A 17,639-nucleotide genomic window follows, 5' to 3' on the forward strand; every position below is an offset into this window, starting at 1 on the left:
TGTCTTCACTGGTTGGTGTCGTTGATGGGACGTTTTCTCTGATCAGCATCATGAGAGTTAACTTCTCTTTGATTCAGTTGTAATAGTCATAGGGCCACAATTACCCTAGTCTTTCACATATGTACTAGTATTGTTTCTCCTTAGTCGAGACTCAACTACTTATGAGAAACTTCTCTCAGTCTCACCTTCACAAGGACCTCAGGTCTCTTAAATGGCATTTGACTCTCATTTAGGGTGCACATTTGAATTTTGGCCTAGCCTAACTCCTTTCTTTCTCTATAAAAATGAATAATCTACCCACCTGTACGCTTTCTCCAACTCCAGTACACTCCAGAAATCACCTTAAAACACCAGCACCACAAGACTTACGACCCAAAAAACAAACTCCTACCAGACAGAGAGCTCTCCCCTACCAACCACACACCCACCACACGTGCTTTCTACTGCCCCGTGTTATTGTTTACATCCTGCCGACGCCGCCGCCATCTTGTCTATGACGTCACAGCCTATGACGTCACAACACAACTTAAATACATCAACAGACACCTTCTAGAATCTACCACATGTTGTCTATATATAGGACACCCACCATATTTCAACAATGCATAAAATACCCATAACAATTATACAATATATAATCACACTTATCTATACCCATAACAATTATACAATATATAATCACACTTATCTCTTTCTCCCTCCCCTCCGACTGTTTCCTAACCTAGTATTCCCCTCTTAATTTCCTTCGTCCTCCAACTCTTTACCCTCTACATAATTTCTAATACATTCCCCTGAAACTCCTGCTTTAGTTTAATACATCAGCCACTTGCTCCTTTCCTTTTATCCATCTCACCTCCTTTATTCCCCGGATTCAATGGTTTCCCTTATTGCAGCAATATCTATTTTTAATCTCTTGCTACTTACACCAGTGCTCGATTTGATGGCGGTCATTAGTGTTTTACTATCAGTGTTAACCAAGGCTTCTAAATTTCTCCCTCCTACTACCTCTTCCCACAAATGCTTGAAATATATCAATCCTTCTACAGCTTCCCCAACACTCAGGGCTTCAGCCTCAATGGTGGATTTTGCCACTCTCCTGGATTTCCTAGACTTCCACCATATGGGACTTCTCCTCTTCCCATCTGTCAAAGAAATAATATAACCCAGTTGAGTATGGCCATCTTCTATGTTTCCAAATGAAGCGTCTGCATAGGCCTTCCCAATAAACCCTTTCTTCTTCCATCTCACTTATTGTAACTTCGCCCATCATGCTCTTAGTTTTTCTCACAATTTTAATAAGTTTCTTCATATCCTGAGTTGTTCCTTCTTTAAATGCTTTACTTAATTCGCTAATATCATATGATATTTCTGGCATCGTGTGTAGTGATACCCAATTCAGCTGTCCTACCACTGATCTGTACTCTGTTAACTCTTTTTGTTCTAGCACTCTATTACCCGTATATCTTCTAGCCTCTGGTTCTCTTATGGAATTTATATACTGCCACTGATTAAGGGAAAATCTATTCTCCTTCTGCTCTATTACTACTCCTATATACTTGAACCTTTTACTCTCTTGTTCTCCTACTTGCAATTTCCCTTTCAATCTCCCAATCGTTTCCTTTAAGAATCCTTCAGTTCCTCCGTAGCAAAAATCATCTACGTGTGTACACAAAATGCCTTCCAATTTATTGTTCTTTTTCCAAAAGAATATATTAGGTTCTAGTCTACTTCTCTCACCTTGAAGCTCCTTCACTACTTTCACCACTTTACAATACCATGCTTTTGCTGCATCTTGAGCCCATAGACTGTTTTCTTCAACTTCCATAATCCCCTCCAACCATCTTCCCTTGGTGGCTTCAAGTACACTTCTCTTTGTATCTCGTCACCTTGTAAATATGCAGTTTGACATCCAATGTATAACAATTCCAATTTTTCACCTTTATTATGGTTAGACAGAATTTTAAAATTTCAGCATTGCATGTGGGAGCATCCTTTTCCCACTCAGCCATTTCTTCTTCAAACCCTCTAGCTACCAATCTTGCTTTACATATCCTTTCCCCCCCTTTTATCTTTTCAGTTACTATCCATCTTGTAGATATAGCTTTTTGTCCAACATCATTTACCTCCTCATATACCTGGTTATCTCTCCAACTTAGAAGTTCTTTTTCTTTAGCTTCCATTATGCTTCTATTTTCAAATCCCAGCAACACCTCCTCTTCATCTCAATTTTTTCTACCTGACTATAATCCCTCAAGTTAACCCACCCTTTGTCACCTGACTGTGAGTCTCGTATATTGTACGAATCAGCCCATGCTTGGCTTGATCTTTTTCCTGCAAGACCTAAAATAGTCCATTCTTCTACTTGTCCTGTATCATTGTTTATAGCCCTAACTCTATTTCCCTTTTTGAATTTTGGTATCTCTTCCATTAACTCGCTTCTATTGACCCACTTTGCCCGTTATCTTCCACTGTTTCCTCTATCACCTCTCTTTCTATAGTCTCTTCTGTGTCTGCATTCCTTCTCTCACCCATTATCTCCTCTCCTTCCAGCCAATCTACTTTCCCTTCATTTGGGCCATCTGACCTACCTTTCACCCCATGGGATTTATCTATTCTAGCCGATATCTCTTCTGTATCTGGTGATCGTCGTTGAATCCTTGTCACATGTATCCTAGCTACTTCTCTTAAAGAATCCCCATGTTTGACTATTATTGTTTTCCCCGATACTCCCACTACCTGAGCAGGTCCTCTCCATTCATTTTCATTTTCCCTCTTATAGAATACCTCATCTCCTACCACTGCTTCTTCAAATTTATGTTCTCTGATGTTTTTGTTTAGCGCTATTCTTATTTTATTACAGGACTCATTTTTTATAAATGCTTCTCTGGCCTTGTGCATTGCATTCAGTGTGTCCCTTACCATACCCTCTTCCATCCCTTTTTCTCTGCTTGCAGGACTAGAACTTTCTTCTCCTATTAGGTTAGGCAGTGAAGGGTTTTTTCCAAATACTAATTGGTTGGGAGAGAAACCTCCATTATTCATTAAACAGTTCCTAGCACTCACTACCCATTTCAAAGCTAGGGACCAATCTACTTCCTCTTCCTCCATCATCTTCCTTACACTTCCCTTGATCATGCCTACGGTCTTTTCACATAATCCGTTGCTCCACGGAGATTCTGATGCTGTGGCTAATACTTTAATATTCCATTTTTCTGCCATCCTCCTTACTTTTTCATTTTGAAATTCTCCCCCATTATCTGACAATATTTTGGAGGGTGCTCCAAATATAGCAAACCAGCACTCAAAAAGTATCTTTATTATAGTTTCTGGTTTCTTATCTTTTATCCAACAGGCCTGACAATATCTCGTTGCCATATCCACTATTACCAAGAACTTTCTCTCTTCTATCTCTCCCACATCCATCGCTACGACTTCATTGAACGTTTTACTCCAAGAAAAGCCTACTACCGGTTTGGCGGGGTTTCTTTTGTATTTTTTACAAACCTCACAATTTTTAATCAGTTCCGTTAGTAACTTTCTTATTTCCTCTTTTTTCTTTTTTCGATTAACCCATTACTCCATTGTGCTTCCTCTGTTAGCTTCCATATTTTATCTCCACTTCCATGACCAAACTGTAAATGTAATTTCTTCATTGTGTTCTTAATTTCCCTCGGATTCTTTCCCTTCCAACCCTCCAGTAATAATTCTTCTACCTTCCTCCTCCTTATAGGCACTCTTAAATGACCCTGTTCGTCTTCTCTTAACTCTACTTTCATTCCCCCTAATACTTCTACTATGACACAATTTTCTTTCAAATTTAGGGTCATACCCATTTTACTCAATGGTTTGCTTACCTATCAGCCAGGGTATATCACCTTGCAGAATTTCCGTCTTCAAATAAAACTTTTCTGTTTTTAGTATCACAGGTATTTATTATTCCTCTGGACTTATAAGATGTCTCACCAAAAATTAAACACTTTATTAGACTCTGTCCTAGTGTCCCTCATTCTCCTCAACTCTTCCTGACTCAAATCCATGACAATACGTGCTAGTCATAATTCCCCGCAAACTGTTGATTTACACCCTGTGTCCAAAATTGCATCAACCACCTCCCATGATGCTTCACTATTTTATTAACTTCTCCTACATAAACCTCTTCTTCTTCTGTCCCATTTTCTGTTTTTACCTTATTTTCTTCTAGTCTTGTTTCAGTTTTCTTCCTATTATGAAAATTCTGAGGACAATCCCTAGCCCAATGCCATTCTGAGCTGCATATTGCACATACTGTTACCTTCCCTTCTTTGCTTTATAGGATTTCTACCACCCCTTCCTCGGTTCCATCTTCCCCGATATCTTGGTTTTCCCTCCCTCTCCCAGAACTGGCATTGCCTTCTGACGAACCCCACCATTCCCGTTCCTCTTTAGTCCCTAATCCCTCAAATAGTCTTTTCATTGTTTGCGACACTGTTCCGTACTCTAGCTTTTCTTGCCCACAAGCCGATAATACCATTTGTTTTTGATTTTCCGTGAGATTTGCTTGCTCTATTACATGATACCCCTTGACTTCGCCTTCAAGCGCGCCTTTCCCCATTGCTCTTTCACACTCAGATGCTGCCTTCTCGTATCTAATTAAATAGTCCGCCATATTTCACTAGATTCTCTTCTTATTAGAAGGTATCTTTTTATTCTACCGTAATTCTCCATTACCGAGTCTTTTAGATAGGCTTTATCTAGTTTCTCTAGGATTAACTTTGGACCCTCTGTACCAGTAAGTTTATCTTTATCTAATGCTTCCACTAGCTCTCGGGCTTTCCCTTTTAAGCTCATTCTCATTTCTATCGCCGGGTATTTTGTATCTTCTCCATACAACAATAGCCAATCTTCGGCTTGACCTTTCCATTCTTTGTATTCTTCTTGTATCCCTTTGCTAAACCTAGGACATTCCCTTCTCCATCTAGTAGTCTCCCTTTGTTCACTGTCGGATCCAGGCATCTTTGATCAACCACGCTCTGCTACCAGTTTGAATTTTGGCCTAGCCTAACTCCTTTCTTTCTCTATAAAAATGAATAATCTACCCACCTGTACGCTTTCTCCAACTCCAGTACACTCCAGAAATCACCTTAAAACACCAGCACCACAAGACTTACGACCCAAAAAACAACTCCTACCAGACAGAGAGCTCTCCCCTACCAACCACACACCACCAACACGTGCTTTCTACTGCCCCGTGTTATTGTTTACATCCTGCCGACGCCGCCGCCATCTTGTCTATGACGTCACAGCCTATGACGTCACAACACAACTTAAATACATCAACAGACACCTTCTAGAATCTACCACATGTTGTCTATATATAGGACACCCACCATATTTCAACAATGCATAAAATACCCATAACAATTATACAATATATAATCACACTTATCTATACCCATAACAATTATACAATATATAATCAGCACACACACTTGTGAGAATCATCAGACAGTTTGTTTTTCAAGACTGCATCTCGTCTCTCTCCAGCATTGGCGAAGAGTATAGACAATTCTCCAGAAGTGTCCAAGGACATGTCTTTCTCTTGGTCATGTGAGATCAGTACAAGGATCTCTGCAGCTGGTGACATCACCTGCATGCTTTCCCTGAAAGCGCACAGTACTAATGCCTTAGTCCTTTCCTTGCATTCTGAAGAGTACGTTGCACTGGAAAATAGATGTGGTTCCATCAGGACCACATTCATGTCTTGTTCCTTCTGGTCTTTGCTCAAGTCCTTGGAACACTTTTCCTTGGACCTGTGGTGTTTGTTCAAGAAGTTGTGTTTTCTTACCCTGCTCCTTTAAGAGTTAAGTTTGCATCTTGCCTAAGGTGTGTGGTTAAAAGGATTTTAGAGTGACTGGCCTCTCCTCCTCCTCCTCCTCCCCCGTCCTTCTACTTCTCTTCCTTTGGCTTGAGAATAAGACTTGAACGTAGACTTGCTAGACTGGTGCCTGATGTGGTAAGTCTCTACATCTAGCTTCCTTTCTGTTTTTCTTGTTAGAATCATAGAAGCAATCCTGCTCCTTCCTCTTACAAGGGGAGGAAGGAAACTGGCAATAAGTCAAACCCTTCTAGGATCTTTGCATTAATGCCTCCAGCTCTTAATATTCTTCCCAACCTTTTTGAAAATAGTGAGTTCTACTTTTTCTAATTACAGGCAATTTATGGCGTCATAACAGGCCGAGTTCCAGTTATCAGGGTCATAAGACCTTATGGTGCTATAACCGGTTAACAGCGCCATAAATAACATAGTTTAGGTTAATGGTGGTTTTCGCTTATCGGCACCCTCTCGGGAACAGAACCCCTGCTGATAACTGAGGTCCTTTACACTAATGCCCACCTCATGCCACCCCTCAGTCTGAAACCCAGCTGAAAGGCAAAGTGGAATGTTTATATCCAGGCAGGTGGGTCTCCCTGCATACTGGTTGGTAATTTCTGCCTAACTATCTAGTTCAAGTTTTAATGGCTGTATTTCAGCTTTGCTGTTAAGCAATTCCTAATGTAAAGGACCTCAGGTTTGTATAGTTAGGAAAAATACAGTTTACTTTTAAAAATTATGATTTAAATTTTTTTTTGAAATTTACATACTATATCATATATCTTTGGGGGTAAGGTCCATGGTGTGTTGGATAATGTCGAGTCCTGGATAATGGCAATTTGGGTAATATAAGGTGTACTTGTAATATACTGTATAATATTGAACGTTAAATTACTACGTTTTCATTGCCTCATCTACCGTAATTTGCTGTTACAGGAATAAATCTTTGGTACTATAATTTATATATAGTATTTTGATTTATATATTTTGATTATATTTTTACTAATTTAGCGTGATATAATTTATACATTTTATTCAAAGGTCATATACATGAGTTCAGATTACTGTTTAGCCTCTGAGGTGAGAATAAGTTTATTAAAAGGCATAACCTTTAGCCCCTAGTAAGCATGGTAAATAACTACCAATATTATGTAAGAAAAAAGGGCTTCCCTGATGCCGGGAAATACAATACACACAGACAGTCCCTGGTGAATGGCGATCCAGTTTTATGGGGCTTATCTAGCACCATAAAATCGGTTATTTATGGCACCATAACACGCTGAGTTCCAGTTATTGGCATCATAAGCCATCAATAATAGTTATGGCACCATAACATACCTAACAGAGGAGCCATTAACTGGTTGTTGGTGCTATTAACCGAATATCAGCACCATAAGCGCCATAAATCACCGAGTTTTGGTTAATGGCGGATTTCGTTTATCAGCACCCCTCCAAGAATGGAATCCCCGCCGATAACCGGGGACTTCCTGTATGTATACCTATTTGTTATACTATAGTAGTTGATTTTACTTATTTGTTGACATTTTTAACATGACAATTGTGTCTATTGTAATTGCTTCCTATGATTTATGACATATAGGCGGTCCTTGGTTATCCATGGTCTCGGTTAATGGTGATCGGTTTTGTGGTGCTTGTGTAGCGCCATAAAATCAGCAATTTATCATGCTATGATGGGCCGATTTTCGGTTATTGGCGCCATAAGGTGCCAATAATAGTTTTGGCACCCTAACATACCTAACAGAGGCACCATTAACCGAAACTCGGCGCCATAAGCGCCATAGATTGCTGAGTTTCAGTTAATGGTGATTTTTGGTTATCAGCAACCCACTGAGTACGGAGCCTCCGCCGATACCTGGGGAATGCCTGTATACGTTTGAGATGGTTATTAATAGTAGGTTATAGTTAAACTGTCAGCTGGAAAGAATTTTTCATCATAAAAATTGGAAGTTAAAATGAGATTTATTGTTGAATGCAAGTATGAATTTTGATTCAGAATTGGACTATGTTAAATAAGTAACCCATGTTTATTGATAGATAATCTCAAGGTGAATCATTTTCAAAAGGTTGGTATACTAATGACAGTTGTATGCATTATTTGTGGGTGAGGGATTTTATTACCATTTCCATTACTTTTTCATCAGGTTCACGAACAACTTTTAAGTCATGCCAGACAAGAAATTCTCGTGTACAAGCCTATTATCCGTCCATTATTGCGACTTCTAGCTGCATGTGGTGGTTGTGTCCCTGTAGAGGTTGAGAAGCGTTTGGTTGTGCTTCTTAATCAACTGTGTGTATCTCTTATGCATAATCATCAACTACTAGATTTCTTCTTTCAGTTCTCCAATGATCAAGGACCAACTAAGTAGGTACCATACTATTGCTTTTAAGAAAGAAATATATTTTGTTTAAAACATAATCAGCAAATTTTAAAAGCTTTGTAAATTTCATAAGTTTAAATCTCTGTAAATTACTGTAATCATCGCACTGATATTTTTATTTGAAGTTATAATATCTTCTTTGATATCTTTTAGCATTCAGCAACAATGTGTGCTCCAAGTACATGTGTTCTGTTCAGATTCCCAGTGAAACATTATTTCAGTATTTAGTTCATAGTTATGAAGTTGACATTTATTTCATTACAGAAAATTTCTTATATGAAAATTAAAAGCAGCAAACACTCATAGCTTACCATAATCTGTATTTTTTGGCCTTTTTAAGTGTTACCTGCTATTATGATAGAAGTATGCAGCAGAGGGGAAAAGTACCTTTGCCTGAAGGTATTCAGTTTTTAAGTTTGCTTCCATTTAATTGAATGATATGAATAATGAGAGTAAATGTTGGTCCCAGTCATCTGTAGTGGATGAAAACCCCATGATCCAATTGTAGAAAGCAGGGCGGATTAGTATTCACTTTTCAACCATCAATGAATATCAAGTCTTAGTAGCAAATCCTGGACAAAAATTTGGTTATAATTTGTAAAATTGTCATTTCTTATAAGTAGCTTACTAAGTAATTACTTAAGCTATACTTTGGCCTATCGCGGCAAATACTTTAGCCTCTCGCAGCAAACCTTAAATTCAAAATATTGCATTAACACTTCTGTTGCACAGTGTAGGTGACAAGCCCTGCCCACTGCACAGATCTGTCTGGTAATGACAATAGCTGGGTGACTTCATTCTACTTTTGCCACTCACACAAGTAAGCACTGTTTCATCGGTTGTTAGCAAATGATTTATTTGCTGGAAGTCAATTTAGGTTCAAGCTGATAATTTGCTTTCGTTACTTCAGAATAGCATTTTTTGTTTAGTTATGGCTGATTCAAGTGCTGCAGCCTTTTCTGTTGTAGTGGATAGGTGCACTGATCCATATTTGACCACAGTAATATAACCATTTAAATAACTTACAAACTAAAGGCAGCCCGCAGTTAACAGTGCAATTGCTTGGCGGTGAATCAGTTTTACGGATGTTGTCAAAAATATTCGTTATAAAAATAAGGTATTTTTAGGTATTTCTGGGTTCAGCCTGTGTCGGCCGGTGAAATGTCCCTGTAGCACACATTTCTAGGTATAAATAGATGCTAAATATACCAGAGAAAAAAGCTAAATGGAATGCTGAAGTTACTACCTCCAGCTCGCTCACCCAATTAGGGTGTCGGTATAACACAAGGGCGAATGGAAGTCACTACCACAGATATTCTGCCAATTAGAAGACTCCTCTCAAAACCCCTCTCTAGATAGGTGCCGTTACAACGTCTACCTTACGTCTACCTTCCGCTTGCTTCTACTACAACTTCTGCCCAAAAGCTTCATTCCTGTATTAGCACGCTTAGTGTTCGCACGCGTTTTTTTCGCTGTCCTCTAGAACTGTTTTTTGGCGAAGCATGTCTGCCGTAGAGCCCCAAGCTTCTTCATCTAAGTTGAGTATTCCATTTTTCGTTTTTGTATCTCGTGAGGGCACGATGCATCCATTTTTAGCCCCTTTTCAAGTCCCTTTGTTCTCGCGAACCGGGGTGACGCTCATTATATCCGCCATTTTGGGTGCATCATTCGCGGCGTTGGTATTTTTCCCAGTTGTCATCTTGTGATGGATTTTGTCCACTGTTTAGCATTTCACCTTTAGCCTAATGTTTTTGTATGCCTTTTCATTATTCTTGCTTCTGTCGTTTTCTGGAGCATTAGTTTTAAGAGTTTTATCCTTACGTTGTAGGGCCCAACTCGCTCCTGACGTACTCTGAGGCCTCTTCTTTTACGTTTATCTTTCGTTTTTAGCCTTTTGGGGCACCCTTTGTTATCCTCAGCCCCTCAGGAGCGTGTTGGTTTCCCTTCGTACATACGATTTTATACTAAATATGTTATGCGTGAGTAGTGTGTTTTTGGCTTCTAGGCTAGCCTAGCAGTACGCCAGTTTTTGGGAGAGGGCGATTCCTCTCTCTCTCTCTCGCGGTATTCATGCATGTATACTACTTTTAGTGTGTTTTTCGATGTTAGTCAGTAATGCACTTGATTATATGCACCTTTGTGATAAACTATCCAGATAATTGTTTTCTTTTGTTGAGGTTGGAAGTCTTTCGCGATGTCCTTCCCTGGCCTACCCGACCAGACCTAGGCTAGCTTTTGGATGGTAGGCCCCTCCACCCTTTCGGCCCAACCTTACCGCCTCCCGACCAGGTAGTTATGTTTGCTTGGAGGGTGGTCCAGGACAGAGAGTCTTTATCGTGTTATGTTTGTAGGGCCTAGACCTAACGTACCTGACCAGATCGAAAGATTCGATTTTGGAAGGTTGTTAGGTTCTATCCGTCCTCTTCATGACGTCCTTTGGAGGCCATGCTAGCCTACCTGACCGGATCTGTACCGATCTCGGAGGGTTAGACTGGGTTCTTAGCAGGGTGCCTTCCCCTCCCTCCTTTCGCAATTCTTCCAGTAATTCCTCATCAATTATTTTATGAATTGTCTTGTTGTGTGTAGCCTTGGCCTTTGCCCCCTTTAGGGTGTCAGTTGGCCTACCATCTTCTGCCCCTTTAGTGGTAGGCTAGTTACGGCTCCCGAGAGGTGGTTGGTCACTGATTGGTTGCTGTGGCCAGGCGATCACGACTCGTCCACTCTCCTCCAGACACTCCCCCCCCTACCCCCGCCCCGGACTCGTTCCGGCGCTGCCTAGCTAGCTCGCTGCTCAAGTAATCCTAACGATGAACGAAAGCTAGAGCGTACAGCTTAATCCAGGGGATTAGTTGGAGGAGATTGGGTGATTAGTAGATTTTGTAATCTCTATTGATATGTCTCCGGGCCTGTGTGTCCTTTGGCGAGGTGGGGTCTACCATCACACCTGCCAGTAGGCTATATGCCGGATTGTATGTACCACTGCTCCGCCGCTCTGTTTTCTGTTCTCCTCTATGTTATCGCTGCCTCCCCACCCATGTTGGGCGCGGAACTGGGCTTAGAGCTGCGTTTCTAATTACCTTAGAATTGCTTCTCTTCCCCGGTGCGATCAGACTCAGGCCTAGGTTTTACCTAATTTCCCTGTTCTGCTCGTATCTGCCCGACCCCGCCGGCTTTTACTATTGTGATAACGAGATTATGGATTCCGGAGTAGGCGAAGTCTTTTAGAGATTATGTTAGAGAATGTTTTATTTAGCCTATGTTGGTATATCTCTGGGCCCGTATTTGTTCCGACGAAGTGTGGTCTACCATCACACACGCCAGAAAGTATACACCGGAGTTTCACGTGCCTTTGTTCCCGCCGCTCTGTTTTTCATCTTCTATGCTGTCGCTGCTCCCCACTCCGGTGTAGGCGGAACTGGGCTCAGAGAATGCGCCTACAATTGGTTAGGTTTCATTACTCTGCTTCGGTGCGATCAGACTCAGGCTTAGGTTTTACCTTGTTTCCCTGTTCTGCTCGTATCAGGCCCTCTCCGCTTGTTATAGCTTTGACGATCCCAAGTATGGATTCCGGAGCAGGCGGAGACATCCAGAGCTTTATTAATAACAAGTAAGTTGAAAATTATACCCGATTTTGCCTTTTAACTGATTAAGTATCTAGTTGAAGTGTACTCATACCGCCGGAATTAACTCCAGCAGCATTATCTGACGATACTCATTTGCCTTTTCAACTCACAGATGGTCCGTTGTCAGGTGACGGGTTGTCTGGCCGTTCTGTATAGGCCATATGGGCATGAGGTCTGCCGGTCACATGCCAACTGCGCCATCCGTGTGGAGGAAAGTGCGGTTTGGCACCCGGAAGCCTGTGCGGTGTGCTACGATCTGGTTAAGATCGTAACAGATGAGTCGGTTGGTAACATACTCGCCTCAATGTTTCTGTGAAATTTTTGTTACACTTTTGATTTGGGGAAAATTCCCCGACACTGGGGAACCTAATTTGGTTATTTCTTACAGGTTGATCTGGCGCTCAAGTCTTCCTCGATGGCAGCCCTTAAGGCCTGGGTAGGGGGCTTCGGCAGGAACATGAAATCCGGCCAACCTTACGTGCTGTTGGAAGAGCTGTGCACTCTCCTCTACGCTAACGCTCCAGTTTTGGCAGCAGTACCGGCAGCAGTGGCGGTTCCCATCATCGAGCACATCTGCCAGGAGACTCGACAACAACAACAACAACAACCCCCCCCACCCCCACCTCGAGGAACAAGAGGGCTTGTGTGATATTGTCACAGAGGAAGTGGCAGCCATCAGCCTACACTGAGAGCTTATGGCCACTGAGGAACAGGAGGTAGGTAGGGAGGTAAGTGAGGCAGGTACTCTTCCTTTAAGTCTTACTCCTTCTCCTCCTTCCTTCTAGGGCTTCCCTACGAAGTCTGTCCCCACTTGGGATAGGTCGGCATCAGTAATCCCAAAGGTCAAAACCTGGAAAACGAGATCCCTCCCGAAGGTGGTTAAACCAACCAAGCCTTCCCCTGCAGGCTCTGCCAGGTCGTCATCGGCTCCCAAGCCTTCGACTTCCGTGGCTTAAGCTACTCCCCCACCCAAGGGGTCGAGAGCTAAGTCTTCCAAAGCCAGACCGGCAGAGTCTGGCTTCGACGAGGAGGCTTTCGCGAATCTTCTCATGTGGAAGATGAGCGAAGTAGTGGACTCGAGGCTTGAATCGATGTCCACTCAGCTCGCCTCAGGCCTAGAGACTTCGGGTCAGTCCATCATGTCTCTGACCCAGAGGTTACAGGCCCAGGAGGAATTGGTGACCGGATTCCTCCAGTCCAGAAACACACCGCAGTCCTTTGCGGTGCCGGACTCATCCAAGCTTCCACCATTCGAAAACAGCAACCTGTGGCGGTTGGCTCTGCACACCCAGTTCTCAGAGGGCAAGCTTACCATTGAAGGTTGTGGAACCCGACCGGTGGAAGACTTTGAGTTCTTCCCAGCGGGCCTACAATTTCCCTTCCCGAGCTACACTAGACTAGCCGAGGAAGCGCTAGTCAGGGTAGACAAAGTCCCGAAAGAGACGGTTATCTACCCTAGGGACCAGGCTTAGTCTGCATGGGTCCGCACCCTCATGGAATGGGAGCGTGTCAACACCAAGTTGACACCCCATAAAGGTTGCTATACCATGTTTGTAGCGCCGAACAAAGTTCTGACTCCTTGAACGTCAAAAATTGCAGAATTGACACTGCAAGCCGGAATGGAGGACAAACCTATGCCTCGGCTAAGAGAGACGGAGGCTACCTCCTTGCTCTTCCCCAGGGATCTAGAGTGTTGGGCTAGCGCTCCGGCAACGTTCACGGTGGGCAAGCTCGACCCGAAGTTTGCCTCCACACAATTCAGTGAACGTTTACCTAGAATTCCGGACCCCATGGTCAAGGCGGAATTCGAAGCAAGGTGCAGGCTGAGTAGTTCAATTAAGTCACCACTGCAGAGTTAACTGCTACGTCCCTTGCAGAGGAGCCTCTATTCCGGGTCCTCACAAAGTCTCTATTACAGGCTTTTCAATCAGACCTGTATGACTTTATAGTGGCTAGATGAGCCTGCAGACATGAACCAAACAGACTCATAAAGGCGTCGATCTGGGGTGCCAACCTCTTTCAGACATGAACCGAACAGACTCATAAAGGCGTCGATCTGGGGTGCCAACCTCTTTCCTGAGGACATGGTTAACAGCGTCCTCAGCGAGGCAGCTAGAGCTAACGAGAACCTTCGTGTCCTTTGGGGGCTTCCCTTCAAAAGGAAGTTTGAGACCTCCGGACCTCAATCCAAAGGTAGGAAGAGGCCGAGGAAAGGTAGACGTTGTAACGGCACCTACCTAGAGAAGGGTTTTGAGAGTAGTCTTCTAACTGGCAGAATATCTGTGGTAGTGGCTTCCACTCACCCTTGTGTTATACCGACATTTCACCGGGCGACACAGGTCTTCCCCCAGAAATAGATTTTTCCTTCGTCAAAATCCCTTTTTACGCCACAATTTTTGGTTAACAGCGCTGCTAGCATTGTTATGTCTAATGAGTATGTACATTTCTAGAAATACTGTTCAGACCTTGAAGGTTATGCAAATGATATTAAAAAATATTATTGTGAGTTATTACATAGATATTAGGGTAAAATAATATAACTGATGCTGTTCAATGCTGAAAATATCGAGTTAAATATGTGCAAATTTAGCTATGGATTTGTCTATTTATAAATGTTCATGCTTCTATGTTAAAATGTGTATGAAAATGTATTACTTAAAGGGTATTTTTATTTCTGCACAGAAATATGATAGAAAGGCAGCTTTTGAAACTGTCCTTCACGTTATCGAATGTGATGCTTTTCACATTTGTTCTTGTTAGCCACCGCCTGCTGCTCTTCTGAAAATATAGTTAAAAAAAGTGCAAATTCAGCGATCGATGTGTCGAATTTATAAATGGTCATACTTTTATGTTTAAAATGTGTAAGAAAATATATTACGTTAGGGTATTTTTATTTTTGTACATAAATATGATACAAATTAAGGCAGCTTTTGTAACTGCCCTCCACATTAACAGAGGATGTTTTTTCATTTACAAAGACTTTGCATGGTTATATTTTATTAATTTGGGAGCTAATTATAACTCATTTTGTTGATGAAACTTCAGCTTTTAGTTACAAGTTTGCATGCATTTATTTTTAAAATGTTTATGAAAAATGTATTGTAGGGTATTTTTTTATTTTTGTACATATATATGATACAGTGGCAGTACGCATGTCCATTTAAAGTCTTTGTAACAACCCTTCACATGAAGATAATAGGTTGTTCAGTCGTGCCCTAACAATAAAATTTTAATTTATATAATTGAATCACGGATGATTCTCAACTCTGACTTTTCAGGTTTTCATTCTTCAAGAGAATTGGCAATTGCCTCCAGATGAACTGCAGTTTTCACATTCTCCCATTGTGTTCTGCCTGCCAATGGATTAGCCTACTAGGGATTCTTTCATCCATTGAGACCTTCATCAGGCTAGGCAGATTGCACATGGAAGTATGCTCCAATTATACCTTAAAGCCAATGGTCATGAAAAACTCAACCAGACTTGTTTTTCTGAGCACTAAGGACATAAAACAAACCAGAGTTTTTTTCTAATCACTCAGGAAATAAAATTGGACCTCCAGTGGTGGCTGTCCGAAGCAAGACTTTTGCAGGGAAAGTCTCTTCATCCTCCAAGCCCTGACCTAGACTTCTACTCAGATGCCTTGGATCTAGGTTCCTTTGTTAGGCAGCAAAGGATCTTCTTCTTTGGGCGCACTGAAATCAAGTGACAACAATCACCCGATTTATTGAGGAGAAACTTAATATCCTGGCAAATGAACTGAGCTGTTTGAGGGAGTTCCTTCCCATCAACTGGAACTTGGATCACAGTGTGTGTGTCAACCTTTGGAGACTGTTGGGGAAACCAACTCTAAACCTTTTTGCCGCTTCAAGAAACAAATGTCATCCTCTCTTCTGCTCTCCAGCCCCAGATCCCTTGGCATGGGCAACAGACACCATGCTCCAAGAATTTTCGGGCCTGGACTTGTATGCCTTCCATCATGTCGTGGTGAGGGAAGTGCTGAACAAGTTCGTGCTGCATTCCAGCATCTCAATGACCCTTGTAGCTCAAAATTTGGCCCATGAAGGAATGACAATCTTGCAACGTCTACCATTCAAAATAGACAGTTTTCTATTGGTGGTATCTCAGGCATAAAGTTTCGTATTCTGAGACCCTTGACTCAAATAGTGGACTTCCTCCTCTATCTAAGGACCTTTAGAGGTCTGTCCTCTTCTACCACTAAAGGATACGGAGCAGTGCTTACATCAGATTTTAAGCACAAACCAAGATATGTATTAATAACCTCATCAAATCATTCAACACTTCAGGGTAGAAGTAGTTCAATTTGATTTTGTAGATCCTAGATGTCATGCTAAAGTGGCTCACAGGGCCTCCTTTTGAACCTCTATGTTCCAAACATGTAAGTGAATTGCAAACTTCATATTGAGAAAAGGGTAGGCGTCTCCCAAGGGTATGCAATGTTCTCTTTTACACTGGGGTTCCTAGCCAAGAACAAAGATCCATCCAAGCCCTGGCCTTGTATCTGCCATATTAAGAGTTTAATGGAAATCTTGGGCCCAGAGGAGGATGAGGAAAGGGTTCTTTGTCCATTCAGAGCCTTAAGGTATTATCTATGAGGTACCGGGAAAATCAGAGGCCCTTTTATTAACCCTCTTACGCCGACTGGACGTATTTTACGTCGACATTTTTTGTCTCCCGTGTGCCGACTGGACGTATTTTACGTCGACTTACAAAAGTTTTTTTTAAAATTCGCGGAACAATACTTATAGGCCTACCAGCCTAAAACTTTTGAATCATGCGCCTTGGGGGATGGTGGGAGTTCACGGATCAAGGTGTTGTTTTGTTTGCAATCGTTACGCAGGCGCGCAAGCGCGAATTTCTTTCTTGCCGCACTAAAAAGTATCTGTGACACATCTCGGAAATTATTTCGTCACTTTGACATAATTTTTGTACCATTGTAAATTAGCTGTTACATGAAGTATTATATATGAAAATGTGCGCATTTTTATGTAGAGTACAGCAATAAAATACTCATGATTGTAGCTTTTATCAGTTTTGAGATATTTTCATATAAATAACGATAATTGCCAAAATTTCAACCTTCGGTCAACTTTGACTCTACCGAAATGGTCGAAAAACGCAATTGTAAGCTAAAACGCTTATATTCTAGTAATATTCAATCATTTACCTTAATTTTGCAACTAATTGGAAGTCTCTAGCACAATATTTCGATTTATGGTGAATTTATGAAAAAACTTTTTCCTTACGTCCGCGCGGTAACTCTTCCGAAAAAAAATCATACATGCGATTGTGGTAATGTTTGCACCATTTTAAAATTAGCCGTTATATAAAGTTTTATATATGGAAATGTGCGCAATTTCATGCACAATACAACTAAAAACAACCCATGGTTGTAGCTTTTATCAGTTTTGAGATATTTTCATATAAATAACGATAATTGCCAAAATTTCAACCTTTGGTCAACTTTGACTCTACCGAAATGGTCGAAAAACGTAATTGTAAGCTAAAATGCTTATATTCAATATTCAATCATTTACCTCCCATTCTCGGAATATTTGCTCCGTTTCATATTAGGCATTTCATAGAGTTTTATATATGAAAATGTGTGCAATTTCTTGTAGAATAAAACGAAAAATATTTCAAGGTTGTAGCTTTTCTTATTTCCGAAATAATTGCATATAAATAAAATATATATAAAAAAATTCGACATTCGGTCAACTTTAACTCGTCAGATATGGTCCAAAACT

At 41.3% G+C, this 17,639-nt stretch overlaps 1 protein-coding gene across 6 annotated transcripts in view; it reads left to right on the forward strand.

Annotated features, from left to right (window-relative positions):
• The window catches only part of LOC135197820 (FHIP family protein GJ17503-like), a 246,217-nt gene that overhangs the window by 89,144 nt on the left and 139,434 nt on the right, over nt 1–17,639 (forward strand). For all 6 annotated transcript variants that reach the window (XM_064224955.1, XM_064224954.1, XM_064224959.1 and 3 more), the window contains exon 4: nt 8,014–8,234. In XM_064224955.1, coding sequence (XP_064081025.1) covers nt 8,014–8,234 — 221 coding nt within the window. The remainder of the gene's footprint in view (nt 1–8,013; nt 8,235–17,639) is intronic.

This window comes from Macrobrachium nipponense, chromosome 21 (assembly GCF_015104395.2).
Source record: "Macrobrachium nipponense isolate FS-2020 chromosome 21, ASM1510439v2, whole genome shotgun sequence".
NCBI lineage: Eukaryota > Metazoa > Arthropoda > Malacostraca > Decapoda > Palaemonidae > Macrobrachium > Macrobrachium nipponense.